Source organism: Squalius cephalus (genome assembly GCF_949319135.1).
Source record: "Squalius cephalus genome assembly, chromosome: 25".
NCBI lineage: Eukaryota > Metazoa > Chordata > Actinopteri > Cypriniformes > Leuciscidae > Squalius > Squalius cephalus.
In genome coordinates this window covers 9,862,038-9,889,426 of record NC_137146.1, presented here as the reverse complement: position 1 = coordinate 9,889,426, position 27,389 = coordinate 9,862,038, and the positions used below count along the sequence as shown (strand labels likewise).

The 27,389-nt window shown below is 36.9% G+C and overlaps 3 protein-coding genes across 6 annotated transcripts in view; 1 reads left to right on the top strand and 2 right to left on the bottom strand.

Moving 5' to 3' along the window:
- Positions 1 to 155: 155 nt before the first annotated feature.
- On the bottom strand, positions 156 to 6,651 carry hhla2b.1 (HERV-H LTR-associating 2b, tandem duplicate 1). Its single transcript, XM_079863734.1, has 6 exons — positions 6,358 to 6,651; positions 4,055 to 4,333; positions 3,544 to 3,864; positions 1,839 to 1,943; positions 1,681 to 1,740; positions 156 to 1,598 (listed from the first exon to the last, which is right to left on the bottom strand). Exons 1-6 carry the CDS (start codon positions 6,638 to 6,640, stop codon positions 1,525 to 1,527), a joined length of 1,122 nt encoding a protein of 373 aa, XP_079719860.1. The 5' UTR covers positions 6,641 to 6,651; the 3' UTR covers positions 156 to 1,524.
- A 3,836-nt stretch (positions 6,652 to 10,487) lies between these two features.
- Positions 10,488 to 25,254, top strand: LOC307153433 (gamma-aminobutyric acid receptor subunit rho-3). 2 transcript variants are annotated; one of them, XM_079862876.1, is made up of 10 exons: positions 10,505 to 10,649; positions 10,768 to 11,484; positions 14,366 to 14,478; positions 17,349 to 17,416; positions 19,514 to 19,737; positions 19,816 to 19,898; positions 20,674 to 20,811; positions 20,926 to 21,078; positions 22,382 to 22,575; positions 24,517 to 25,254. In XM_079862876.1, exons 2-10 carry the CDS (start codon positions 11,345 to 11,347, stop codon positions 24,817 to 24,819), a joined length of 1,416 nt encoding a protein of 471 aa, XP_079719002.1. In that variant the 5' UTR covers positions 10,505 to 10,649; positions 10,768 to 11,344; the 3' UTR covers positions 24,820 to 25,254. The 2 variants fall into 2 exon arrangements, with proteins under 2 accessions (XP_079719001.1, XP_079719002.1); XM_079862875.1 differs by having other exon boundaries at positions 10,488 to 11,484.
- The window catches only part of adgrg2a (adhesion G protein-coupled receptor G2a), a 32,330-nt gene continuing 29,886 nt past the window's right edge, over positions 24,946 to 27,389 (bottom strand). For all 3 annotated transcript variants that reach the window (XM_079862871.1, XM_079862870.1, XM_079862872.1), the window contains 6 exons: positions 27,053 to 27,324; positions 26,876 to 26,972; positions 26,511 to 26,794; positions 26,265 to 26,366; positions 26,034 to 26,168; positions 24,946 to 25,935 (listed from right to left, as the gene is read on the bottom strand). In XM_079862871.1, the coding sequence (XP_079718997.1) occupies positions 25,832 to 25,935; positions 26,034 to 26,168; positions 26,265 to 26,366; positions 26,511 to 26,794; positions 26,876 to 26,972; positions 27,053 to 27,324 (994 nt within the window). In that variant the 3' untranslated portion in view covers positions 24,946 to 25,831. The remainder of the gene's footprint in view (positions 25,936 to 26,033; positions 26,169 to 26,264; positions 26,367 to 26,510; positions 26,795 to 26,875; positions 26,973 to 27,052; positions 27,325 to 27,389) is intronic.

Sequence of the window (27,389 nt, the reverse complement as noted above, 5' to 3'; positions counted from 1 at the left end):
TTTTGTTCAATAAAATAGGCTTACTCACCTGTTGAGTAATAAAAACGACATCTCCGTGTCGCTGGGCGATATGAAAAAAATAAAAGTGATTGACCGATTCACAGATTTTTTAAATGTTTAACTAGTCAACTTAAAAACGTAACTACAGTATGATTCAAGTAACATTCTTTTTATTAACCATCTGGTTTAAAAAAAAGTTATATTCCAAGTGCACCACACCTGAAGTGATCTATCAACATGATGTAAATGACAAATTACTTATTTGTTAAATATCTTTGCATGAAATGTGCATGAAATATGAAGGCAAATGTTGTACAAACATATCTTAAACATATACTATATATACACTATAAAATGAAAAAAATAAATAAAATGAAATAAAAATGCTAAATATTTCTTAGTCAAAAAGTATTAATAAATAACACCAGTAATATTATTAACAGCAAATGCTTTGTAAAAACAGAAAATAACAGCACCTTTCAGCCTGTCACCATCATGCCAACATGAAATACCAAACATACAGTGGTTCATTACAGGATTTTCCATTCTATTGCGCTTTTGTTCCTATTGTGTTTATGTTTGTTGTATTGTGTTCACTCGTGTCTCGCGTCTTTTGCAGCGTCCCACCCATGAAACGGCATTCTAAAAACATGGCGCTCGAGTTAAGAAAAAACTCATGTCTATAACTGTTTTTTCCCATTCCACTGCCATGTGGTCGGATCATTTTCTTGTCTTGACTGTTATCATTGCTGAATCGTCAATATTGTAACAATAATGTCTTATTGTAACGTTTGTTAACATTTTTATTCAAAACCGTGATTCCTCGATTTAAAAATAATAAATTCGTGGTAAAACATTAAATTCGAATTAATCGAAAAAATCGTTCAGCCCTATCCCAGACAACAACATAGTGTCGGCCCAGATCCGGGCCACATCTGGTAGGCCTACATGTGGATTCAACACGGCCGGATCTGGGCCGACACTATAGCTGTCTGGGATATTGATTCATTATTTACATTTGGTTAATTCTGAACAAAACAAGTTAGACAGTGTATCTTTAAAAACACATACATACATGCATACATACATTATTTACTGCATTAAGATATTTCACAAATGTTGTCATGCAGATAGAGACTGCAAAAATTGCAAAAAATCGTTTTCATATTACCCTGGTCAACAGATAGCATGCATGCATGCAATTGTAAAACGTTTTTTTGAGAGAAGCACACATTTAAAAAATGTGTACAATTAGTAAAAGTTAATAGAAATTCAACACTGGATTGTTTTATGTCATGATTACTGTAAGTAGGCCTATTTAGACTTTTCCCTAACAACAACAATTGGAAGAATAAGAAGTTATAAAAATGCTATAATAAAATATAATAGCCTACTTCCTTTCTCTTCTTTTATCCTGACAACAAATCGATCACTTTTCAGGATTTAAAAGAAGGACTGGAAGGTGGTTCAGAGATTGCTGCGTCCCATATACTGTAGGCTAAACACAATTTTCCTCATGTATTCTCATGCAGTTCTGTTGGCGATCTCTTCTGTTAAGCAGGTATCCTCAGATGCAGCTCCACTGTTTGCATCAGTCACTGTAAAGAATAGAGTGATCTGTGAATGTGATGCAATGAGGAGAATATTTATTAGGCTACTTAACTGTTACCACAAACAAACCTCTGATTGGTCGCATCTCTGCAGCCTCTACATGGGTTTGACTTGATTTTGAACAGCCAACTGGTTTGGAGGAGATATCATTGTTGAACAAATATTTTAAGTATAAGTAGGCTCTAGATATTTCAAATATATATTTCTGAGATTCTGGTAATCCATACCTTTACATTTTATAGTCACTATTGCTGCGACTGCAGAGACTGCAAGGCCTGTGATGACAGTAGCAGGAATCCACCACTGGGTGGAGCTCTCGGACTGTCTTTTAGCTGAAACAATAAACAACTTGTTGTATAGTCAACGAAAGAAAAAAGAAAATACGTTATTAGTTTAACATAAATCAAAAACAAGTGCTGATTATTTTGTCTTAAAAAAAGATCGATGAAATTTTAACATACCATCTTGCTGTTTAGTTAGCTGAAACAATCAACCACCAAAGGATGTATGTTCAAGAGAGGATAGGCTACCATGGTATTGCGGTAAAATCATTGTTATTTACAGATTCGAGTTGCTCAGTTATACTTCTTATGCAGTATATATATATTTTTTTAATGTATGTTTTATTATGTAGGATAAATAATTAATTTTAAACTATGGTCACACTATCATATTAGTTTATTTTCTTTTATAGAAGTAGGCCTATCAGCATCACAATTAACTAAACGTGTGGTGAATTTGATTATTTCACAACTTTGGTTTGAACTCGATGTTTGATCGATTAAAACATATTCCAGGTGTTTCTTTATTTGCCCCTTTTTTCCCAGTCAAAATGTTTCAAACAAAACATGTTTTCATTTGAATTTTGTTTTAATTGAAGTAATTGTTTTCATTTAAAGTGGTTCTTTTATCTTTGATATCACTTTTCATTCTGTTTTGTAATGTCTTTTAACAGATAATTAAGCCACTTCCTTACTGACATCATCATTCAGGAAGTGACATCACAAGCATCTGTAAGTACAAAATGGATTTGATTAATTCTGTGATTGTTGGTTTGTCTCACTCAAGAAGTAATGTTTGATAAAATTACTGAAATCTTAAGGATACTATCACAATGTTAAAAGTTAAAAAAGGTGAAACTCTAATGTAAACTTGCTCTCAGTCACCCACTGAGCAATGACAAAGTTAATCTTTTTATTTTCATCATTTCATTTTCAATAATCAAGTTATGATTAACACAGTGTAGGTGCCCAAGCTTGACCAGTGCATATTTATGAAAGTCAGATATACTAATAAAAAAAATGTTTTTCTTAAATTGCAACACAACATTTCTTAAAGAACAGAGCTTAAAAGGTGAGGTATAACAAGAGCAAGCCTTTTATAAAAGAGTAACAATAGCTATAACATATACTAGTCTTCATTAAATAATGATTTATTCATAATATTATTGATATTCTCATTAAATAACTCCTCTTCAAATATTATAGTTCTTTATTAGGCTGTTTACAGTAGCTAAGCAACTGCATATAAGAATTTAGTATAGTCAAATGCTATTTTACAGTTTGGAATGTGGCTTAACAAATCAGATTTCACAACCCGATCTCATTTTACAAGGTGGCGATTTCATATGAATTTGTATGATTTGGTTATTTGTATTAAATTTATGATTTTTATAAGAAAAAAAACAAGTAAGAAGGTCCACCCCTCCCCTAAACCTTACCGTCAGTGGGGAGTAAGCAGAGCGTATTACATACTGTACATACAATATGAGATTGTACAAATCCATGCGAATTAACCACCAATTTGCCAAATGGTTACAAATTATGAGAGTGTTGGATTTCAGAGATATGCTGTTATTTGTGAAATTAAATTAAATGATTAAAATTCATAATGTAGAGTGAGTTCATGGTGACGGTTTAAACATGTTCTCACCATTCGACGGTGTGATGTTGACCCTAGTACGGACCTCATGCTTGGTCCGGAGAGCAGAGAGGATGCAGGTGTAGAGACCAGCGTGCTCCAGTCTCAGCGGGATGAGGAACTGCAGTGACCCGTCCCCACCCTGACCCCTGGGGGTCACCAGTCGCACCTTGTCCTTCCAAACGCTGGAGCTCAGCTGTGTGAGGCTGTCATAGGTGTAGACGGTTGAAGACTCGTGTCCTTTGGTGAAGGACCACGTCAATGTGAAGTTCTGCAGCTTCCATGGAGCCGCGCAAGAGATGTTTAAACCCTGACCTTCGATGCTAGATATTTCTGTTCAGTTGAAAATTGGTTAAAATTCTAACTTGAAAAGTGGGAGATAGTATACACTACCTCTTAACTGCATGTAATTGTTTGGTCGGCGATGGAAATATTTGGTGATGCAATTTCATGTAATAATAATGATGATGAAATGCAATGCAACACGTCCAGACATTTATGAATTTGCTCTGAGAGATCAAACCTTTCTCCTGCAGTGATGTCCTCCATGTCTGAGACCTGTAGAATGATTGGACGAGGCAGATGTAGGTCAGATCTTCCAGCTTCCTGATCTTGCTCTCCACAGAGTACCGGTCTTGTTTGTCGGCCGTTTTGCGTGTGAAGGGTTGGAGTGCGTCAGGCAGAACGGCTGGCTCTGTGAACAAGGTTACGCGGGGAGCTGGGTAGACGTCTCTGGTGGAGCATATAACTTCCTCAAAACCACTGAGACGTGTCGTCTCGAGGCTCACCGAGTGGATAGGGGCTGGAATGACAGATATTTGTTGTTGTTGTTTATGGTGTAGTTATCATTTTTAAGTCTAGTATGATTGCTGTGGCATAAATTCTAAATTAGGAACATTTCAATATTATTTTTTATTTCTGATTACCTTTTTTAAAGTCCCCCTGTGGTGAAAATCAAGCTTTTAATGTTGTTTAAATGCCTGTGTGGTTTTTAATATGCTTTAAGACATATCATGTGCAAACTCATTGCTGAGTATTTTCTCCTTAAAACTGCAGTGAACCAAAGAAAGTCTCAAAAACACGGTTTGAAATCGCTGGTGTTTCTGACGCCACAAACTACCTTGTAACCAATCACGTCAATGTGTGATCGTCAACGAGCGGGTCTCCGAACTGGTGCCAGTGTCTCTCCCTATGGAGGATCCCTCTACCACTCTACAGATAAGGCGTTGTCGGGAAATTCGTTTCGCGTTCCTACCCCAAAGCAACAAAATAAAATAAAATTCTTTATCAAAATTTATAAGGAAAGACAAGTACTTTGTTTAGGCTTGGCTTGTAGGGAATTCCAAACCTGCGTATTTTCAAACGCACATAACTATAGAACCCATTCTAAATGCGCATGTGAACGCCATCAGCGTTTCTCACAGGTTCGCGTTTAAAGTCTGTGTAGAGGGAATGGTGTCGTCTTAGCGGCCCCTAATTTAATAACAAATGATCGCTGCGACGGAAGCAAATCAATCAAAACTAACTTTAGATGGAAAATAACTTAACTCTGCTATAAAGCCAAAACAATCTCTGTTACCTTAAATTATACGCTTATCTCTGTGAAGCTGCTTTGAAACAATCTACGTTGTTAAAAGCGCTATATAAATGAAGATGACTTGACTTGACTTGACAGTGAGTGGAGGCGGGGCTAATTAGCAATTTTGCATATTCATAGAACCGTGTATACTAAATGAGGCAAGGGTGTAGGGTTACGCTCAAGCAATTTTAAGGCATGAAGACAATTTTTTTTCAAGGAAAAACATTAAACTATGTCAATTTGATGATCAAAGATGAGTTTTAAAGGGATCAAATGTTTGACTATATGGGGACTTTTTAAAGGCACATGTTGTCTATTATATATATAATTCCTGAGTGTGAGTCTATGGCAGTTTGGATAAAAGTTATGAAATTGTGAAAGTTGCGTTCTGCTTATAAATTTTGATCCGTGTGGTGTACAAATGTAGTTTTAGTACATTTGAGTATATACTAGTTTTACCCTGGTTGGCTATTTTGCCTTCATTTTTAATTTTGTTGTTAAATGTTGTATTACTAACACTTTATCCAGACTGCACTTTTTGTAATTGTCACAATGCCCTGACGTTTTTCTTATTACAATGACAGTGCTGCCTACTGTTTAAAAGTTATAAGCAGCTATTGTCACATGTAGATGAACTCGCATAAATCAAAGATAAATAAAGAGTATTTTAATAAGCAAAGAGAACACGTAAGAGTATCAGAGTAACAACTACACATTAACAAACAATACCGGGCAAAGAAACACAGGAAACTCAGGGCTTAAATACACGTAAGAATCAAAGATAAAACTGAACAGGTGTTGGTACAAATTAACAAGCAACCCAGACAGCAGCCTAGTGTCGGCCCAGATCCGGCCCAGATCCGGCACACACGGATTCCACACGGCCCAGATGTGGACCGGATCTGGGCCGACACTGTTGCTGTCTGGGAAGGGAACTAACTAGAGAACACAGTAAAAACAAAAGCAAAATAGCTTAAATTAAGTTTTTCATTGTAATTTTTTTCCTGTTTAATTCGGAAGTTTATTTAATGGTTATTGCTAGAAAAATGAAACAAACTATTTTTTGTTTTTTATTTAACCTCTTGTGGTTAAAAGTGCCCCCGAGAGATTGGTGTTAAAAATTGACTTTTTTCAGGCCTTATTTTGTCCCCTCTTCAAGGAAGGTGCCATTATCAAATTGAAATAATTGTATATATAATTTTATTTATGATTGCTAAACTCTTGAACATAAACTTGTGAAAGCCCACCTTCTACTTTGACTAAGATGAAATGCTCACTGGTTTTTCGACTGCTGGTGACAAGACACCTGTACTTCCCCCTGTCCTGTGGGCCGCTCTTCTGGATATGAAGAGATGCATTACCAGAGGAAATCACTTCGGTGAATAGTGCCGTCCTGTTGTTGTAGTGTTGATCTAACAGGCTGCTCCCCTGTTTATAACTGTGGATCAGGACATTCTGTCTGAACCAGTATATGATCGCATCTCCAACTGCTTCAAAGACACATGGTAGAACACAATCTTCGGAGAACATGCAGGTTACCTGGATATCTAGTTGTGGCAAAGGGGAAGATAACAGGTTTTACACTAAAAAGTGTAAAAGAAAGTGATTTCTTATAAGGAAGTCAAGATATCAAATACTTTGTCTTGTCTAATCTTCAGTCACTCTGAATGGTTAAGTTATACTGTATGTAAACTTATTTATACGGATCATATACTTAATTATCATATTCATGGGGCTGTTCTTGTTTCCTGAGTTGATCTGAGTGCATTTTGAGATCTACAAATTGACCTGAAAATATTTAGGTCATAGTTCATGAACAGAGCTGGAATGCTGGTTTTCCATGTAACCGATAAACATCAGACAATTAATCAGGCCTATGTTTTGGTTGTCAGACAGTTTTCTATGAAGTGCTTGGTTCGATTTTTACTAAAATTTCTGCTCTTACTCTTTTCTTATGACAATGGGCCATTTAAATGTTGTTTTTACAAAATATGTCAAACGGTCACAGATGAAAAATGCTGTGCTAAAAAAACACCGTGCTCAATTTCTTTTAGCTCAGCACTTTGATTCTTGTGGTCATATTTTAAAGCATGTAATGACTTCATGGTGTGTCTGAGACGATGAATTGTTCAATTAAACCAGGGATTCTTATGAAAAATGTTCCAGAGAAGCTGCACTGTTGGCCAACAGAAGCGAGTCTTGTAGTAAAACGAGTATTACCTGGAGTTTTCCCAGTTGTATCAGCAATAATCCACACCAATATCAAACAAGTCCAAGAATCTGCTGCTGCCATCACTCTCTTTTTTTACAAACTAAATGAATGCACTCTTCATCATCTGTATATAAAAAATAAATCATTATTAACCAGATGACTACTGCTTCCTGGCGAAATATCTGAAGGATTGAAACTTTTAAGACTAAATTTAGCTGATGTCCAAATGTTTAACTCGGAGAACACTAGCATCAGTTCAGTTCAGATATTTGAAGAAGTTTATATAATGATTTTGACGTTACCCTTTTTTTTCTATGACATTTTGCATTAGGTTAGAGCTTAATCCTCTTATTGTTTTTATTTTGTGTGAAATCTGTCGATCACATTCTTTCTTTTGTACAGTAAGTAGAATCTTCCGGATCAGGTACACTCTTGTTGATTACTCATGATAACAGCGCATTTGAAGACATGTAAGAAATTTAATTTAACAAAACAACTCACACACCTCTGTATAAGGAGCACACAAAGAAGTAAGATAAAATGATTCACTTTACACAGACAATTACTCAATTAAACAAATCTCAAAAGCATATAGTAGATAATAATGAAACTGATTTTCATTATTATCTGTTGTGGTTATGATTCAAAAGGCAGACTCACGTGTGTGTGTGTGTTTTGATTGTGGATGGAAAGCTCTTCTCTGACGGTGAACAAGACTAGACAGACTTGTTTATTTTAGGAACACACACGTTCATAGTATCAGTAGGCCTGACACTTTAGGGCTGCTACATGAATGGGTGGAGTTTTAGAATTTTTCCTTGAGCGAAAAATACTTTTTGGCTGAAAATATAGATTGTTCTAAAAACAATATACCTGTAAAAGGCATAATTGTTGAACAGTTGGACATATAAAAATGTTTGGTTGGTAATTTAGTTTTCTTGTTTTTTTATAAGGAAAGATGAAAATATTAAGTTTATTTGTATTATTTTTTTATTTATAATTTGTATTGGGTCAATTTAGGCTTTCAAAATAGTCTTTCTTTATGCAACATTCATTTTAATTTAGTTAAGTTAGTTATTTAGTTCATTTTAGTTATTTAAAACCTGAACCCAAACTTTCAAATGGTAGTGTACATCTTATGTAACTTTCACAATATTTAATGATTATAACGTGTTTTCACTTGTTGGGACGCCACTACAGGTAAATAGGGTAAAAATGAACAATATTCTTATGAAATATGCAAACACTCATTATTGCAATATTTGATGTTTTATAAGTTGCCCCCCAAAACATGCTAATACAAAAATAGGCATCATTTACATTATACATTGGGCTCCACAAATATTGGCTCAATGGTAAATATGAGTAAAACTGACTGTGAAAATTTGTTTTAGCTATTTCTCCTCTAGTCTTTCATTCAAAATACTCTAAAATACTAGCAAAATAAACCTTCAATAAAAGTCAAATAGTTCAAAAGATTATCTTCTTTTAGATTTATTTTCTGAAATATATGTATTCCACAATTATTGGCACACCTTCATTTAATACTTTGTGCAACCTCCCTTTGCCAAGTTAACAGCTCTGGATCATCTCCATGTGTAATAAGGTTGATGAACATATGGCAAGAGATTTAAGACCATTCCTCCATACAGAATCTCTTAAGATCCTTCAGATTTAGAGGTCCATGCTTGTGGACTCTTTTCTTCAGTTCATTTCTTCAGTTCATCATCAGGATTTTTATGGGGTTTGGGAAGAGGACAGCTACAGTATTCATTGCAAAACCTTCATTCTGTAGTCAGTGAAGTATTCTATTGTTTATTTTGAGTTGTACTTTGGATCAATGTCATGCTGCAAGATCCATGGCCCAGTTTAAGCTTCCTGACACTTTCTACATGGCTATGTTTCTGTCTATGCCAATCCTTTATTTTGGTCTCATCTGACCATAAAACCCACTGAAAGTTCCAGCAACACATGGCAAACTGTGCATGAGATTTCTGTTTGATGTCACCAAAGGCTTTTTTATTCTAAACTTCCAAAACAAGTTGTGGTTTTATAGGTGAGGTCTAATCATAGTTTTGGAGACTTTTTGACCCCAAAACCCAACAAGCATCTGCAATTCTCCAACTTTGATACTTACAGTTCTTTTGGCGACTCAATCCATCCTCCTCAGTGCATGTGGGGCCAATATCTTCAGACCATATCTGGTTGATTTAAGCTTCTTAATTATTGCCCAGATAGTGGAAATTAGTATTTAACAATTAAACTATTAGCAATTTCATGATTTGTGCAGCTCAACAGCCTTTTGCCACACATCACTACTGTATCTTAGATATTTCCTATAGTGATAAATGGCTATAGGAGTTTGGCCTGTGTTTCACTTCATATTCAGAATCCAGTGAAACAGGAAGTCATGACTTATCACTTAAGTGTTCCTGATCACTAAGGTGAACTTAAGAACATATCAAATGAATGGGAATATACTTCAGTTAGATTTTTACTCATTAGAATTTGCATGGGTGCCAATCATTTTGTCATACCTATTTAGGAGAAAACCATATTTATTTAATTTCATCCACATTTATATTTTGTGTAAATTAACTTCAATTAAAGGTTCGATGTATGTGAATATTCTGAATGAAAGACTAAGAATAGCAAAAGAAAATGTTCACAGCCAGTTTTGCTCATATTTAACAAGGGTGCCATCATGGAACCCATAGGGTTGGTAATCTTCCATTTGCATGTTTTTTTTTTTTAAATCGTATTGTTGGGTGCTATGAGACTAAAGATCATTTGTAAGGGTAGATCGTCTTTTTTATTACAGGAAGTGATCTCTCCTTTTTTTCTTCGATATGTTGCCATGGTCCTCTTGTAAAATGGTTAACCAGTAAAAGTCAATGCAGATACAGTATCTGTGATGATGTCTCTGGTGCCGATCAGGCCGTAATCCGCCAGATTAGGCAATGCACTGGGATTACTGGACACAGGAAGTCCGTGATTGGTTTATGATTTTTTTCTCTTTGTATCTGTCCATCCTATGATCTTGCACTCTCTCCCATCCCCCTCTCTCTATGCTTCTGTAATGTAATTGATTGTGTTAATGTGATTTGATTGGTTAGCCCCTGAGCTTTTTATAATAATAACTAATGATGGAATGTGCCTGAAACTGGAACACATCATGAGGTGATGCCAGAGTGGCGTTGTACAACACAGATGCAACCAGGAATACTACCTTCAAAAGTTCATTTGCTGTGATATTTATTCTTAGATGTCTAATCTGACGATTTGCAAATCTTCTCTGGATTACATGTTGTTTTTTCTTGAAAAAAGGTGAACAAGAGGACGAGGACAGGATTACATCAATTTACGTTTATGCTACTTGTCAGTCTGATGTTTAGGTTCATCTAATTGTCTTTTCTTTGTTCGTTGTTTGGTTTCCACCTCTCAGCATCAGTGAATGAAGTGTATGAACATGAGTGGACAGGTATGACATGCTTATCTTCAACAGAGACAGAACAAAATAACGCCTGGCATGAGGAAATCCCGATTAGAGATGGTCCCAGCCCACTGTGTAGGTTAAGGGAAGATCCATCAGCTACAGATAAGAGGATTTGAGAGGAATTAATGCCAGTATTTTATTACTGTAAGAATAAATTCCCATTGATTTATGTTTGGGTGACAAAGCACCACCGAGTCGTCGACAGCGGGACCAACCAGACGCATGATGATGACACATACAATCAGCTGAAGTATGCGGTGATGGATGCTGAAAATATGCTGTAAGACCATCCAACGAACTAGTTTCAGATTTACAATTCTTCTGGGAGACGTGTGAACATCAGGAGAGGTCATCAGGACTACCGTACCGTTTCCCAGCGCCCTCTCAGTTGAGGTTTGCTGGGGATGGCCAGGACCCAGGAACCATCCTGCCTTGGCTCCGTCACCGTGGAAGATTTCTGGACCCTAGCTACAGGACCTAGAGTGTCAGAAGAAGAACAACAGGTCTTCCGTCATTGTATTTGGCCATGAAGTTATTCCTGCTGACCCTCAGGCTGTTGTGCCTCGCTTGTCTCTGGCCCGTCACCCTGCTCAACAACCCTTACCCTAACCGGAAGAAAAACAAGGATGTTTACTTGGTTGAGCACGTCAAACACAGATTCAGAGGGTGAGTCATGAATATTTTAACTATTTAGTTTGTTTGGGGTCAGTATGTTACACCTTTGTACACTTATGTGACACATTTTAAGGTGTTACAGTGAAATTAAACATTTAAGTATGAAATAATAATTATTAACTATGTACTTACTATATAGGGTTAGGATTAAGGTGTTTAGGTTAGTTAGTTGCATGTAATTATGCACAATTTATAATAATTACTATATCTACATGTAACGTGGAACAAGGACACTAAAATAAAGTGTTTTATTTTATATATCGTATAAATTAATACTTTGTTCAGTAAGGATGCATTAAACTGATCAAAAGTGACAGTAAAGACATTAGTATTTCTACTAAAAATGCTATTTCAAATCAATGCTGTTCTTTTTAAACATTCTGTTCCTTAAAGGCTTCTAAAAAATAGTATAATGCTGTTTCCACAAAAAATATTAAGCAACACTGTGTAGCATTTACTACTGTAAAGTTGAGCAAGTGGATCTCTGAGCTGGTGTGAGTGAGTGGAGGTGGGGCTAATTTGCATATTCATGGTTCCACTGATATTAAATGAAGCCAGGGTGTAGAGTTACACTCAAGCTATTTGAAGGCATGAATAAAAATGTTTTGCACAGGAAAAAACGGTTAAATATGTCCTTTTGGTGATCAAAGATGAGTTTTAAGAGATAACATTTTTGACTACAGGGGGACTTTAAATTTTATTTAAAGTTTTTTAAAAAAGAATGCTTTATTAGTTTTAAAAAAATATGTCTATATTGTTTTTATTAATGTGCATTTATTTGTTTTATTTGATTGAGTTTTATTTATTTTAGTATTTTAATTTGCAGCCTTGGCAACTATCTGAAATAAAATAAGTTTCAGTTAATGTTTATTTAGTTTGTAAGTAATGAAAATGTTATTTTTTTATGATTTTAGTTTTAGTTAACAATAATAACCCTGAATTGAGACAATAGCAGAATGCATAAAAAGGGTAGAAAAGAGCTGTAAAGGACCAAATGGTAATAGTTCCATGGATCATTGAATTTTCTTCTGTACTATGTGTCTAAATGATAAATAAAGTGAGGTTTTAATCTATTGGTGGTGTCTATGTTACCACAGCGTAATGAGTCACACAACACCAAGAGTGCCAGTATTCTTTCATTCTGTAATTAAAACCATCCTGGTGCCATCATCTGTTTTTTTGGAGAGCAGCCAAAGTTCTGTTTGGCATTAAAACCATGCATGCAGATTTTCCCTAAAAAGCCTGTGTCAGCCAGGTTTTCCAGGTACAGCTTTTGTTAATGCATAATGTGTCATAAAAGCCTTTAGAAAGAGATTAATAAGAGGTTAAAGGAGAACCCCGGTCAATTTTAACATTGAGCTCATTTTTTTGTAAATTTGGAGTGCTGTCAGTACAGAGAACAACGACAAAAATCGGTGTTGCCTACACCGTGTTATCCTCTTTTTAAAATTTGCACCCTGTTGACTTCAATGGGGCAAGTTTTAAACCTGCTTTTAGCCTCTTAACATCCTTGATGTGTCATTACAAGTGCCCAGCCATTGTGAGTGATTCCTTCAGAGTGAACACGGGTGAATCTGACTGCAGTAGATGTGAAAGATATTAATAAAAGTGATGTTAATTCAGCCAGCGCAAATACCTGTGTTTACATCCTGTTTTCGGTCGAAGTCCAATGTAGTCGATTGTCGAGTTCACGCGCATAGGTTTAGTTACCTATTATCACGCGCGTGAACTCGACAATCGACTACTTTGGACTTCGACCGAAAACAGGATGTAAATACAGGTATGAGTGCTGGCTGAATTAACATCACTTTTATTCATATCTTTCACATCTACTGCAGTCAGATTCACCCGTGTTCACTCTGAAGGAATCACTCACAATGGCTGGGCACTTGTAATGACACATCAAGGATGTTAAGAGGCTAAATGCAGGTTTAAAACTTGCCCCATTGAAGTCAACAGAGTGCAAATTTTAAAAAGAGGATAACACGGTGTAGGCAACACCGATTTTTGTCGTTGTTCTCTGTATTGACAGCACTCCAAATTGACAAAAAAATGAGCTCAATGTTAAAATTGACCGGAGTTCTCCTTTAATAGGATACATTTTCTATGGAATTTCACTCTTAATGCAGTGCTCTATCCAAGAGAGTTTTTAGTTTTTAAAAATTAAAGGTGAATTAAAAAAAAAAAAAGTACATTATATAACTATGTTTTATATTATTGTAATTTTAATCACAGCGGTGTACAGCAATCTCGCAGCATGCATTGTGTCATTAGTGCTGTGTTTTTGATTGCGTAATGAGTCTATCATGTAGTCATTAGTGGTTGTATGCTGTATTCAGTTTGAGGTTTAATTTTGTAATTGCTCTTCGGTGTGCAATTAACTTTGCCATGGAATGAGCACAGTGTGATTGACAGTATATTTGGGGTTTCAATTAAAGCTCGCAGATGAAAAGTCTATGTTAGGGGAAACATTGTACGTGTATGACTGACCTTCACTCATTTCTGCCGTGTTTTTGTTCACGTCTCATCTCTTAAGGCCCAGAAAATAGCTTGTTTGGAAGGCTTTTGGAAGCGCTCCAAATCACAGTTAATTTTCTCAACCTAGCACACACAACCGCCATTGTAGAACAAGCTGCATTTTATAAATCATCCCTTTAATAGCCGAGTAATTATTTTTAAATTACAGATGCTGGAGCACTGAGGCAGATGTTTGATGGTCACGTTCTGGATGGATGTCCAACTGTTTTATTTCTCTGTAATGCGAAGGGCCACCTGCTCACAGGGCCTGGGATAATATTCCTGTTATTTTGAAAAACTACAGAAGTGCGATAATGGCCTGTTTTTATTCGGACCCTTTTTCTCATCCTTTCAGACGGATTGACTACAAATTAAAGCGAAAGGACAGCACCAAGTCCCTCCTCATCAAAACTGAACAGCTGCTAAGGATCGAAGACCACGACTTTGCCATGAGGCCTGGATTTGGAGGTCAGGATGCACTGTTTTTTGCTCCAATTATCAATCACCATCACAATCCGGAAAATCACAATTAGAGTGGTCTTTTTAATAAATCTGATTAAAAATGGGCTGTACCATTTTATCGTGTCAGAGGGCAGAATGAGGCGGTGTTACCATCTCTCTATTCGGGGGAAAGCGGCCAGAGGTGACTTTGATAGGGCGAGTGTGGTCCTAAATTCAAACATGACCCAGATTGTGTAAAACACAAATTAGACAATGGGTGTTGAGGACACTGATGTGCTTTGGTGGACAGTAATCTGGATTACATCCCAGGCCTGTTAAAACAGATGGAAAAGTGCTAATGTTATCATTTTTACACATATTTGAGCACTGAAGACATACAATGCAATATATTAAATATTATATCAGGTGGCTGTGATGGAACAAACAGACTTTAAAAAAAAAAAAGGAACCTTATATGATTTTAAATTAAGTTTGCTTAGCTTTAAATGATAAAACAATAGATATACTAGGGAAGTTACTTTGTACACCATCTTTTTATTGTTCTGTTATTGTAAAGTTTTGGTTTGAGGTTTTGGTTAAATACTGATATGGAAATTAAAACCAATTTTAGAGCTTTTCCAGTGCTAAACCTTAAACTGGAGCTCTAATGTCCATGAACATAAAAAAAGAAAGTACACTTTAAAAAGCAGAAAAATATGTACACTTTAGAATATACTTGTGTGTGAACTAAATGTAATGTTTTCAGGCACGTATTGCATGTTATTTGCAATTAAATGTAAATGTATTATAGTTTAAATTTCTGTTGAATTTCTATTCTCACTTAAGTACTTTTTTATTTAATTTCAGAATTTTCTGTTGCCTTTGAAATATGGTTAAAATGTCCTTTCAAATGTAATGACAAACATTTTTGTTAAACTAATACTGATTTAATGATTTAAAATGTACCTTAAAGTAACACTTTTTAATCTGACGTTATTACAAAGAGCACTTTTTAAAAGTGTGTTAAGAAACAGCCATGAAAGTGTTCTCTTTTTGTGTACAATTAAGCACACTTCACAGGGGCCTAAAAAAATAAAGGTCTCATCCAAACCTTAAATAAAAACATATTAAACTGTAAACTATTCTTATAAATGCATACATGTACATAAACTAATAGATGAACTAATACACATGACTAATAGAAATGACACCATACACGGCTCACTGTGTGTGGTGGCAACTACATGTAAGCATAAATAATTGTATTGCTTTCTTTCATCCAGCAGGGTGACGCTCTAATCTGCCAGTGCTTTAAAGGAGACATATCATGCTTTTAAATTGTTCCTTTTTACATATAAATCATACATTTGTGGTCTATATAAAGCGGAACTTCAATGCTTGGGTCTGAATTCCTCATTATTATAGCTCCACAGACCCCTTTTCTGATGTGCGTCTGAGAGCAACTCGTTTTGGTGCGGTCTTTTTAAATGCAAATGAGACACTTCATACCCCGCCCCCTATCCAGGTTGCAGAGGTGACACTCGGTTCAACTCCACCCCGTTCGGCCATTTTTGTAGTTTGATAGCAGAGATACGATTATCTAGCGGCACAGAAACTTTTGGACATCCAAGATTTGTGTCAACACAGAAAACATTTCATCATTGGATAGTTTTTTCGTTTTATTAAAGTGTTGTTTTATGTCAGCTTAATGCCCGGAACGCTTTTCAGAAAAGATAAGGCAACTTATTTAGCACAATTCACACGGTAATTCAAGAAAAAAATATCTCCGAATGCTCCACATGAAACTTTGGTCTTCCGACCTTTTACCACCGTGTCGATTTATTTTGATTAATATGTGCGAGGGAGAGAGAGCAAGACAGCGCCTAGTTTGGAGACGGTGAATTCTTATTTACACTTTCACCTGGCTCCGAAGAGAGAGAGAGTGCGCGCGCGCGACCGGGTTGGTTCTTTCAGTTAAACATGCGCCCTGTCACAAGCGCAGCAGTTCATCTACTTTACTCACCGATCAAATATGACTTTGGCGGGACCAAAAAATCGCTTTGGTGGGCGCTAAAACAAGTTAAATGCTGGAAAAACCCTGTTGTTGTTGCTGAAGTATTATCCTTGAAGTGCTTCGCGTTCGCGCACTCAAAAATGACTTTATGGGTACATTTCCGTGAAAAATAAAACTCAGCCAGGCACTTCGAAGAGGTTCTGATGCTGGGAGACGGTGTAATGAAGTGTGTGGGTTACTACATCCAACAACCGAACAACATTTTGACTTACCCTCTCGTAACTTCTGCATCCTTGAGCTTGGACTACAAAATCGCAACTAGAAATATAAATGGCGGATTGCTCGAAGTGTTGGGCCGGGAGTCGATGTCCTTATTTGGCAGTTCCGCTGCAAATACTGTGACGTAACTGTTCAAAAATTGTCATAGAGAATAGAAAAATCGGAACAGGTTGCAAAATAGGACCAAAACAGAATATAAAGATATCAACGAAGCACCTGAAGAGACTAATTTCAACTTTTCTGTACTTCTAAACACTCCAAATATACAACAAAATGCATTTAAGGGCTAAAAAAGTGGATTTAGCATGATATGTCCCCTTTAAAAGAGGAAGATATGTTTAGATAAAAGAGTAGTTTATTGGTGTGTAGGCTTTCTTTTACATGATTAAAGAAGATCAAGAGGTGGAACCAGGCTTTGAATGGTGTCCTTCAGTCAGTAACCACTGCTAATTAATGATGGGACAAATAGGATTAGAGTAACATTTTGAGCTCCATATGCTCTCTCTGTAGGAGCAAAGGAGGCAGATTCTCTCTAAGTTGATATCAAAAGCAATGCTGTTGTCCTGAACCAATATGCAAATGTATTGTGTCTTCTGCTCTGCAGGATCTGCCATCCCTGTGGGCATTGATGTGCAGGTGGAGAGTATAGACAGCATCTCTGAAGTAAACATGGTAAAAGTGCATATTCTCTTTGTATTTAATAGAACAATGTTCTGGATACTTAATGGTTCCTTTAATTAATCTTTTAATACTGAAGAAAACACATGCAAATAGAAAAACACCCATAAATTAAGAAAACATCTTCAACAACACATTGTCATATGAACATCTAAATGTGATTTAAATGTCAGTTTAAGCTGCATGTGTTTGATTCACCAGAATGGAAAACCGCTTATTCATTCGGGAATCGAACACAAGTTGGGCTGCATGCTTTTGATTCACTAAAAAGATATAACTCATATGAGTCAATCCATTAATCGAGCTGAACCTCATTTGGTTCCGGTATTGCTTTTACAAATGGATCTGAATACTTATTCTCAGTTTCTAATCTTATACTGAATAAAATTATTTTCATGATTAGTTATCACAACTTTTTTACTTTAGTCAAATCAACTTAGATTGAGTTTCTGTTGATTAAACTAATCTTCTGTATTGTATTAACTCAAATTCTGTTAAGGCAAACTCAAAAATTTAAGGCAACTAGGTTACCTACTTTTTTAAATTAAACCAACAATTATTTTTGCAGTGTATAAGTATTCTTTGCAAACTTGTTCCATATTTAACAAAATGGATAAAATTTTGCTCTTGTAAAAGCAGGCCTTCAGCTTCTCACAAAGTAAATCTCAGTATTAATCTCAATATTAAGCGTAGCGTCAGTTCTAGTAGGTCACGTTAGTAAAGCTCTCATCACATTTACATTTACATTTATTCATTTAGCTGACGCTTTTATCCAAAGCGACTTACAATTGCTATATATGTCAGAGGTCGCACGCCTCTGGAGCAACTAGGGGTTAAGTGTCTTGCTCAGGGACACATTGGTGTCTCACAGTGGATTCGAACCCGGGTCTCACACCAAAGGCATGTGTCTTATCCATTGCGCCACACCACCACCCTCATCAGCTGACTCTCAGCTGATCCACGTCTATAGGAATATGACGTCTATCACTGTATACTTATATAAGCTCCTTCAGTATTATCAGCAGCTATCGCGTTTCTCAGGAGCTATTTACCCTCCTCCCTCCCCAGCTCCTCCTCTCGCCAGTCAGTATGGCATTCTGATTATCCTTGAATCAGAATAAATCTCGAATTATGTTGTACTTTAAAATCTTGAATTAATGATATCTGCAATACATTCATGTTGGTTCTGTTCTGTTTACCCTAAGGGTTATTGCTGCTCTCCCTGCTCTGATCCGCAATCATTCGGAAATAATTGAAGCTTCCCTAGGCGCCGCCATTGATTAGCAGACCATCACCTGTTAGCATTCCATTGACACCCATTCATTTTGGCGTCAATTTGACAGCGAATAACTTTACATCTGAGGCGTTTAAAGACTCAGTTTTTCCATTATTTATTTCTAAAGAAACACGAAAATGTATAAAAGGCTCCATTACCTTGTATCTTACGTTATGGCCCCGTAGAAGCAGTTTTTGTAAAAGTAGGCTAACGATTGCGTCATAACCACGCGACTCTCTGGAAATTACCGTATGGACAGGAGAAGAAGCTAACGGGCAATCGGGGGGACGTGGAGGCAAAATTACAAAATAATTAATCAGAATACTTAGCAAAAGTTTCTCCTGCTCCTAGCTCATGGACACCTCCTACTCACACTCTCCGTCTCTGCAAGTTTCGGAAGGGAATGATTCAGATTTCTCTTGGCACAGCTACTAGAAGACAGACGGGTTGCTCACATCACATCTACGTCGTCAAGCTCAGTTTGAGTCTGCGCAGTACGCTCGACCATCAGGAAGTGAGTGCTTCTAATTGACTTCACTTTTCTCCGTTGAATCCAATGGGGTCGCTGTGTCCAGTTTATATACTGTCTATGGCATGGATGTGCAGGGAGTTCTTGCCCAGAACAGAACCAATCCAAACTGTATGCTAATTGTCAATCGTATTTGACGATAGTGGTCCTGACAGAAATGGGTCTTCTTGGTAAATGTCAAATACTTTTATTTGCACTAAAATGCCAGTCACTACCCTGCACTGTTGCTCGTAATAAGTTGTCATGTTTATCTATAAGGTCAGTAAAATGTAAAGGTCTCTCTCAGGACTTCACGATGACCCTGTACCTGAGGCATTATTGGAAGGATGAACGCTTGGCTTTTCCCTCCAGTAACAATCTGAGCCGCACATTCGATGGTCGTCTGGTGAAGAAGATCTGGAAGCCTGATGTCTTTTTCGTCCATTCCAAGCGCTCCTTCATCCATGATACCACCATGGAGAACATAATGCTAAGGGTTTACCCAGACGGCAACATCCTTTACAGCGTCAGGTAGAAGCCTATAACCTCTGCTGATTAATTTCCTTCATATGTAAATGTTTTAATAATGGAATATTCTCTTTATTGTAGGATCACAGTTACTTCTCTGTGCTCAATGGACTTCAGTAGATTCCCGTTGGACACTCAGAATTGTTCCCTGGAACTGGAGAGCTGTGCGTGTCCACCTAAAAACATCCTCAATTCTTGTGTCATTTTTATTGAGTCCCGCACACATTGTTTTTTAGTAAATGTTTTACAGGTTGGGAAAATGTGACAGTCGTGGATCATTTCATTAAAGGAATGTGAAGCATTTCTGCCACCATTTTAAAAATCGTTGTTGCAGAAAAAGTGCTTGCAATTAAAGTATGTGGAGTAATGCAATGAATGTTAAAATATGTACTGTTGCGAACGTATAGAAACACTTTTAAAAATTATATACTGTCATGAGACTAGTGTGGCAAAACTGGATCGTGTCCCATCAAAAGACAAGACCTGACCAAGAAGACTGAAAACACAAGGACTTAAATACACACAGGGTAATTGACTAACAATACAATCAGGGAATGAGAGAAACATAGGAAACAGGAACTGAACCAAATACAAACTAAAAGTCTACAAAACAAGAGCACAGACACAGAATACATTACAGCTAGTGTGCTAAAATTACATCTAAATAGCTATTTGGCTGTTGGTTAACTTTATCCAGCCTGCTTTTAAACCTGTGGATGACAAGGAGCCATTTAATTCCAGTTTTAACTGCCAGTCAAAGTAGTTTTTTTTGTAGAAACCAACATTACTCCACAAATGCTATTGTTATAGATGTTAATATTTGAATCTAGAAAATTCCTCTTCATATTATCCATGTATTTAAGCATGAATTAAACAGGCGCACATTTTCTTTTACCTCTTTTCTATATCTTACGGCTTCCGCTCTTCTGTCCCATTCAGATGCTTATAATGAGAACGACCTCATGTTGTACTGGAAAAATGGCAATGACTCTCTAAGGACAGATGAAATTGCCCTCTCTCAGTTCTTCATTGAAGAGTTCCACCCTTCACATGGTCTGGCCTTGTACAGCAGCACAGGTAAGAGGCTCTTTTCTCTTTCTCCTTCTATGTATTCATGATACGACAAATCTTTTGGCTTTGTTAATATATCAGTAGGTCATTAATTACAGGCTTTACACGTGTTTCTGTCAGGCTGGTACAACAGGCTCTACATTAACTTCATCCTCAGAAGACACATATTCTTCTTCATGCTGCAAACGTATTTTCCCACAATGCTGATGGTGGTGCTATCCTGGGTGTCTTTTTGGATCGACAGGCGGGCGGTACCGGCCCGTGTTTCACTTGGTGCGTAACACTTGTCCACACACATGCACTAGGCGAAATGTTTATCTCATAAATGATCTTGTCTTGTAGTTAATTCACTCTTGTTATGCATGACATTGAGCCTTGTTAGACTGCGGTCCAGTGTGAAGAACGGTTTAGTTGCTTAGTTGTCTCATAATTGCCTAACTAAGTCGTAACCTTTTTCCTAAGATGAAAAGAAACGAGGCTGCACAATGTGATTTAGCCAAGCAGGACTTGGTCCTTGATCAAAATCACCTCAAACAATCATAGGCCAATTTGTCAGAAATTTTGTTAATTTCTTGGTTTCTTATATTTCCGTTCAAAAAGCATAGGTTTACTGAAATTATTTACTTTTTGTGGCTTCTAAAAATTCGAAGGGGTCTCATTCGATTACAAAATGCAGTTGTCAGTCTTATTTATAACCATACTATGTGTGAATACAGCTGTTTATCACTCAAAAGCAGCCTATAGCCTGCTTTTGTGGCGTCATAGTGGGTAGCTCCACCCATTTTGAAATCTCATTGGTGCAAAATTCTGCTAAACTTGTTCTGATTTGATGTGATTGTTTGGCGGTAATTTACTTGTCACTGGTGTTGTGGCAAAAATTCATTAAACAATTATCAACTGCGTAAGAGACACTCTGAAATTCAAATGATCATTAAAAGTATTTTATTCTTGCAAGAAGGCCCAGTTGCCACACAGAAGTCAAGAGTACAGTCTGTGGAACAAGTGCGACAACGAGGGAGGAAGAAACAGAGCCTTTATATCTTTTTCAAGGTCTCTTACAGGCCGGCTCTTATCTATAGAAAATCTATCTATAGAAAATCTATCTATAGAAAATCTATACAGGTTTTCTAGTGATCTAATTTATTCCTACAAACTCAGAAGTCCCAAATGGGACCACCTCTGATCCCAAGGGATCAGAGGTTCCCTTTTCAGCTGTCTCCCCCTTTGTCTCACAGTGTTCACATTAGTTCAGAAACACAAGTCAGCTATAATATTATTTCAAAGTCTTACTGCAAATGGAGATTCATACTGCAATCAATGAAAATCTAAAATTTCCATTACACTGGTAATGTAACTATACTAGCCCTAAAATCTGATTGGTTGGGAGGAATCAACAAAGATGTTGATCAAAGCACTGCATTTTGTAAAAAAAGTCTGAAAGCGCTGCCACATTAGTGAAATTATGTGGGCAAAAAAGGTCCATTGTCTATTGTATAGTATCGAACTGTTTAGAGTACAGTACACTCAGATTATTATTTTAGCAAAATGTGTGTCTCTGCGTGTTTGTTCAATCCAGGCATCACTACAGTGCTGACTATGTCCACCATAATTACGGGAGTGTCAGCGTCCATGCCTCAGGTATCATATGTGAAAGCGGTGGACATCTATTTGTGGACCAGCTTCCTGTTTGTGTTTCTGTCCGTCATCGAGTACGCAGCTGTCAACTACTTCACCACCAAGGAGGAAATGAAGAAACTCAAACAATTAAAGGTCAAAGTTTCCTTAAAGATCCTGACATTCTCAGTTCATTGACTTTGGTCATGGACTTTGGACTTTTGGTGATAAAAAATAATATTTTCAGTTTTATGATACTACTACTACTACTACTACTACTACTATGATACCACTACATACCAAGAGAAGATGACAAAATATCAAAATATTGGTAAAATATTGTAATAGCTCATTAAATTAATTGCTGAAGGATCCATCTTTTGTATCATTTGCTGTGTCCCAATTCACATACTATCCATCCTAAATAGTATTCGAAATTAGAATTAGCATGTCCCAAATCGTAGTGTTAAAATGAGTATTCCAAACATACCCGGATGGTCTACTTTTTCCGATTATAATCCGAAGTGCAGCACTCTAATGGCTAATATTGGCCACAACTCATTGCGCATTAGACAAGGATTTGATTAGGACTACAAAGACGAATAAAACGTGTTAAAAAAACCTAAAAACATGGTGGATGTGCGAGACCGACTGTTAAGTAGAGTGGTTTTAATAAAGGAGTTTGAGTGATAAGTAATTAGTATCTAACCTGATGAAAATATATTTATTCAGTGTTATCCACATTTTATTTCATCATCTGTAACAGTATTGTGAACTTTTATAAAGATACGTTTGGTCATTAACTTTTAAATGCATCATGCAAACACTTGTGCAGAGAACTCTCCTCTTAAGATCCACGACTGGCATGACTCCTCTTAAAGGGATAGTTCACCCAAAAATGAAAATTCTGTCATCATTTACTCACCCTCAAGTTGTTCCAAACCTGTATGAGTTTCTTTGTTCTGCTGAACACAAAGGAAGATATTTGGAAGAATGTTTGTAACCAAAAAGATCTCGGTCCCCATTGACTACCATAGTATATATTTTTTCCTACTATGGAAGTCAATGGGGAACGAGATCTGTTTGGTTACAAACATTCTTCCAAATATCTTCCTTTGTGTTCAGCAGAACAAAGAAACTCATACAGGTTTGGAACAACTTCAGGGTGAGTAAACGATGATAGAATTTTCATTTTTGGGTGAACTATCCCTTTAAGCCACGACCTGCTACTACTGTACATTTCTCTCCAATATGATAGGAAATTAAATTGAATGTGGAGGATTTTTAACGGTGGCAAAATGATTGACAGGGCAGTTTAAACGGTGACAGGATGCACATAACTAAGCGACAGAACGGTCTGTTAAAGATGCTATTATGACGAAGTAGTATGTCTCATTGCTTGCCTCCTATTCCGCTTCTTTACAAAAACAGAACATCATTTTAAGGCATAGTATAAGTAGGCGAATTGGGACGCAGCACTTCATTGCCCAGGAAACGAAGGACGCATTCCAAGGCTGCATTTGAAGGAGCCTTTGAATTGGGACAGCCTTCGTCGTGAAATCAATCGAAACGTTAAATAAGGCCTTCGAAGGACGCAGCTGCAGTTTTCAAATAAGCCTGAAGGACTTGATTAGTTGGATCAGGTGCGTTTAATTAGGGCGATAGCTAAACTCTGCATGGCTATGGCCCTCCAGGAAGTTTTGCACCCCTTCCTCAAAGGGAGAGTAAATGGACATATGACAGCATACAAAATGATTAAAGAATCTTATGTATTTATCTACATTGTCAATTCCCGAATGGAAAAAAAGAACTTAAAAAGATGTCCATATTATGCATGCGCCATATTAAAACTTAAGTCATACAACACATTTGCTGCTCTCAAATCAAATATGGTGCTTGTGGACCTCAATAACATAAAACATCATCGGTCCTTGATTATCAAACATTATGTCAAACCTGCCATTTTTTTTAGAGTATGAGAATAATTTTTTTTGGTGCACAATCTCTTGAACTTCCATAATATGTGAAATATATTGTACTTTAAAAGATCTTACCGCATAAATTCCAGAAAAAGTTAATTTTTTTTGTCTCCTACAGCTCTCAGACTACGATGCATCTCAAGCCATGGCATTCGATGGATGTTTCCATGACCAGGACATAGAGCTCAGCTCATTTCCTCAGCTATCTGACCTAAACACGGACACGTGCGTGTCCTCACGGAACTCCACAACACCTGACCTCCCTAAAATCCTGGGCACGCGCCTTCGTCGACGGCGTTCCATCCGCCAAAGCGTCAACCATATCATGAACAACAGTTATAAGATAGACTCCTATTCAAGAATATTATTTCCTTTAGCATACTTTCTCTTCAATATCATCTACTGGAGCATCTATTCCTGAGCGAGAGAAAACTAACCTGCTCAGAGTTTATAAGACTATCATACACTTGATGGCTTGAGTGTGATGATCACATGACACAATGATAGAATTCACACTCGCACACACACAAAAACTGGCGACAAAAGTATAATAAATTATTTATTATGTTAGAATCTCAGATTCCTAACTCTTCCTAAAATGTACAAAAGTGAAATTAACATAAATTCATAAAACTACATACAGTAATTGTTACAAAACAATTATCAAAACATAATACATGTAAATCACATTACTATACTTTGGCTAAACAGAACCCTTATGCTACTCAAAGACAATTTCAGACAACAGAAAACAAATTTGATTATATCTAATTCCTTCTTATGTGAGGATTACAAAACTGAGAATGACTATAAAATGTGGAGAAAAAAAATAAACAACTATATGGACAACTGGACCAACAGTGAAATTTTCAGTCTTTTTTCAACACATCTAACAGATTGATATGGATTTTAAGACAGAATTTCAGGTTAAAAAAACAAACAAAAAAAAAACTTGTTATTCTTCATTTTAAATTGATTATAAAGCATTTTTAAGTACCATTTAATGCACTGGCATAATCTGAGCTCTAATTATTATTGTTATTATTATTATTTTGCAGAAGAGTTGTTTAATACTGTTCTCTGAAAATATATAGGACTTTAAAACCCTTGACGCTGTGAAAGTGGGGCGTAATATTACGTTTCCGCACTTGGAGACTCCCATAGGTCCTTGCTCTTCCTATTCATTCCTCAGCCGTGAGCAGCCTAGTTCAATAACAAATCACAAAATGCCTGGCTGTAAAGCTGAATGCTGTAAGCTTCACTGCATGTAACACTCATTCAGAGAAACTGATGACAGAAGACATTTTTTTTTTAGCACAGTCACTAGATTCTCATCTTGGTATTACATTTTTCAGGCCTGCTAGAAACAGAATATTTAATGGTCTGTTTCTTCACCTATTTTCCAATTTGGGTTTATAATCCTCTTCCAAAAACTACACAGATCTGAGTCGTGAACTGAGTTGACTGTTGAACTCATTGAGGACCACGTCATCATTCGCTTCCCCTGACATGATCTGACTGTCGTCGATTGGTGAGCCTGTAGCATAAAGTTAAAGAGTTAAAAATATTCTTGACTTGTATGAAACACATTTGTACATTTCTTGCCAGTTTTTTGCAGAAGTGAGCAGAACTGACCGATGCTAAGGGATGGCACAGATTCATTGCTGCTCACTGAGCTTCGCAGTGCACTGTTGGCCCCTGAATTAGACGAAAGTGCAGTCAGAATCGAACTCTTCTTGTTGTTGCTCTGTGTGGCTGTCCGACTCCACTCTGGAGAAAAAACGTTTGAGAGGTAAAACGGAGATGCCCGTAAAATAACTAGTTAGGGTAACATGCAGCTAGGTTTTAGTTTGGTTAAAGATATACCTGAATTTTCAGCCAATCGTAACCTGCCACAGCAGAGGTACATTCTCCACTGTTTACGGACATTTTCCTTCAGAGCGCAGTGGAAAACAAAAATAAAAAATCCTGAGAGAGAAAGAGAACAAGAAAAAAAGACACATTTTTCATCAAGCGCTCAAGGTAATTGCATTATTGCATTGAAAAAATATACTTCTAACTGCATTATGCTGACTTTATACATAAAACAAATTATATAATACTGTTTCTCACCCTGTAGGGAATTTAAGATACAAAACAGGTACATGAAGGCCAACTTGACTGGTCCCCAGGCGAAAAAGGCGAAGCCCCATGTGAGCCCCAGCAGGAAAGTGAGTCCCGCGATGCTACGAAGGTCCTGCAAGCTGCTGCGGTACTGATTATTGTGGGGGTTTTGCCGCTTAATTCGTCTCAGATGGACCATCACCACCACAAACATGGACAGGTTCAACACAAATATGATGCAGAAGTATGCCACAACGGATACGTAGAATGCTATATTATTCTTCAGCCAACAACTAGAAGAGAGAAATATAGAAACATCAAGAGCAAAGTCATAATGAAGACTGATGCCTTTAAATTACAAGTTGAATACTTACAAATCCGTACTTCCGTCAGAAATGTTCCCATAGGTTATGAGGCCATAGTAATCTTTGTTTACCGCAATCACAATAATGACAACAACCAAAGGGATTCCTGCAAAAACACGTCACAGAATTAAATTAGCAATCATCTACAGCCACAAGCCACAAGGCTAATGTAGCAGCTGAACTCACCCCAGCCTGCCAGAGAAAACTTCAGCATGTATCTGGTCATGTAGTTGTTGAAGACTTTGACAATGGCCAGATACATATGCAGAGCCTCCAGTCCCATCCAGGTGAAGGAGACCAACAGGAAGTAGTGCAGGAAGAATGCAGTAGAAATGCACAGGCCTACTGCATTTGTATACAAAGCTAGCCATGAGTCCAACAAGAATACCAGGTTCAGGAACAGCAGGGCGAAACACAAATGAATCAAGATCTTCGAAGGGATGTCCCGGCGGATTTTGCTGGATAAAAGGAAGAATTGGGTAAATAAATGCTTCTTTTGTGAATGAAAGATGGAAGTTAATTT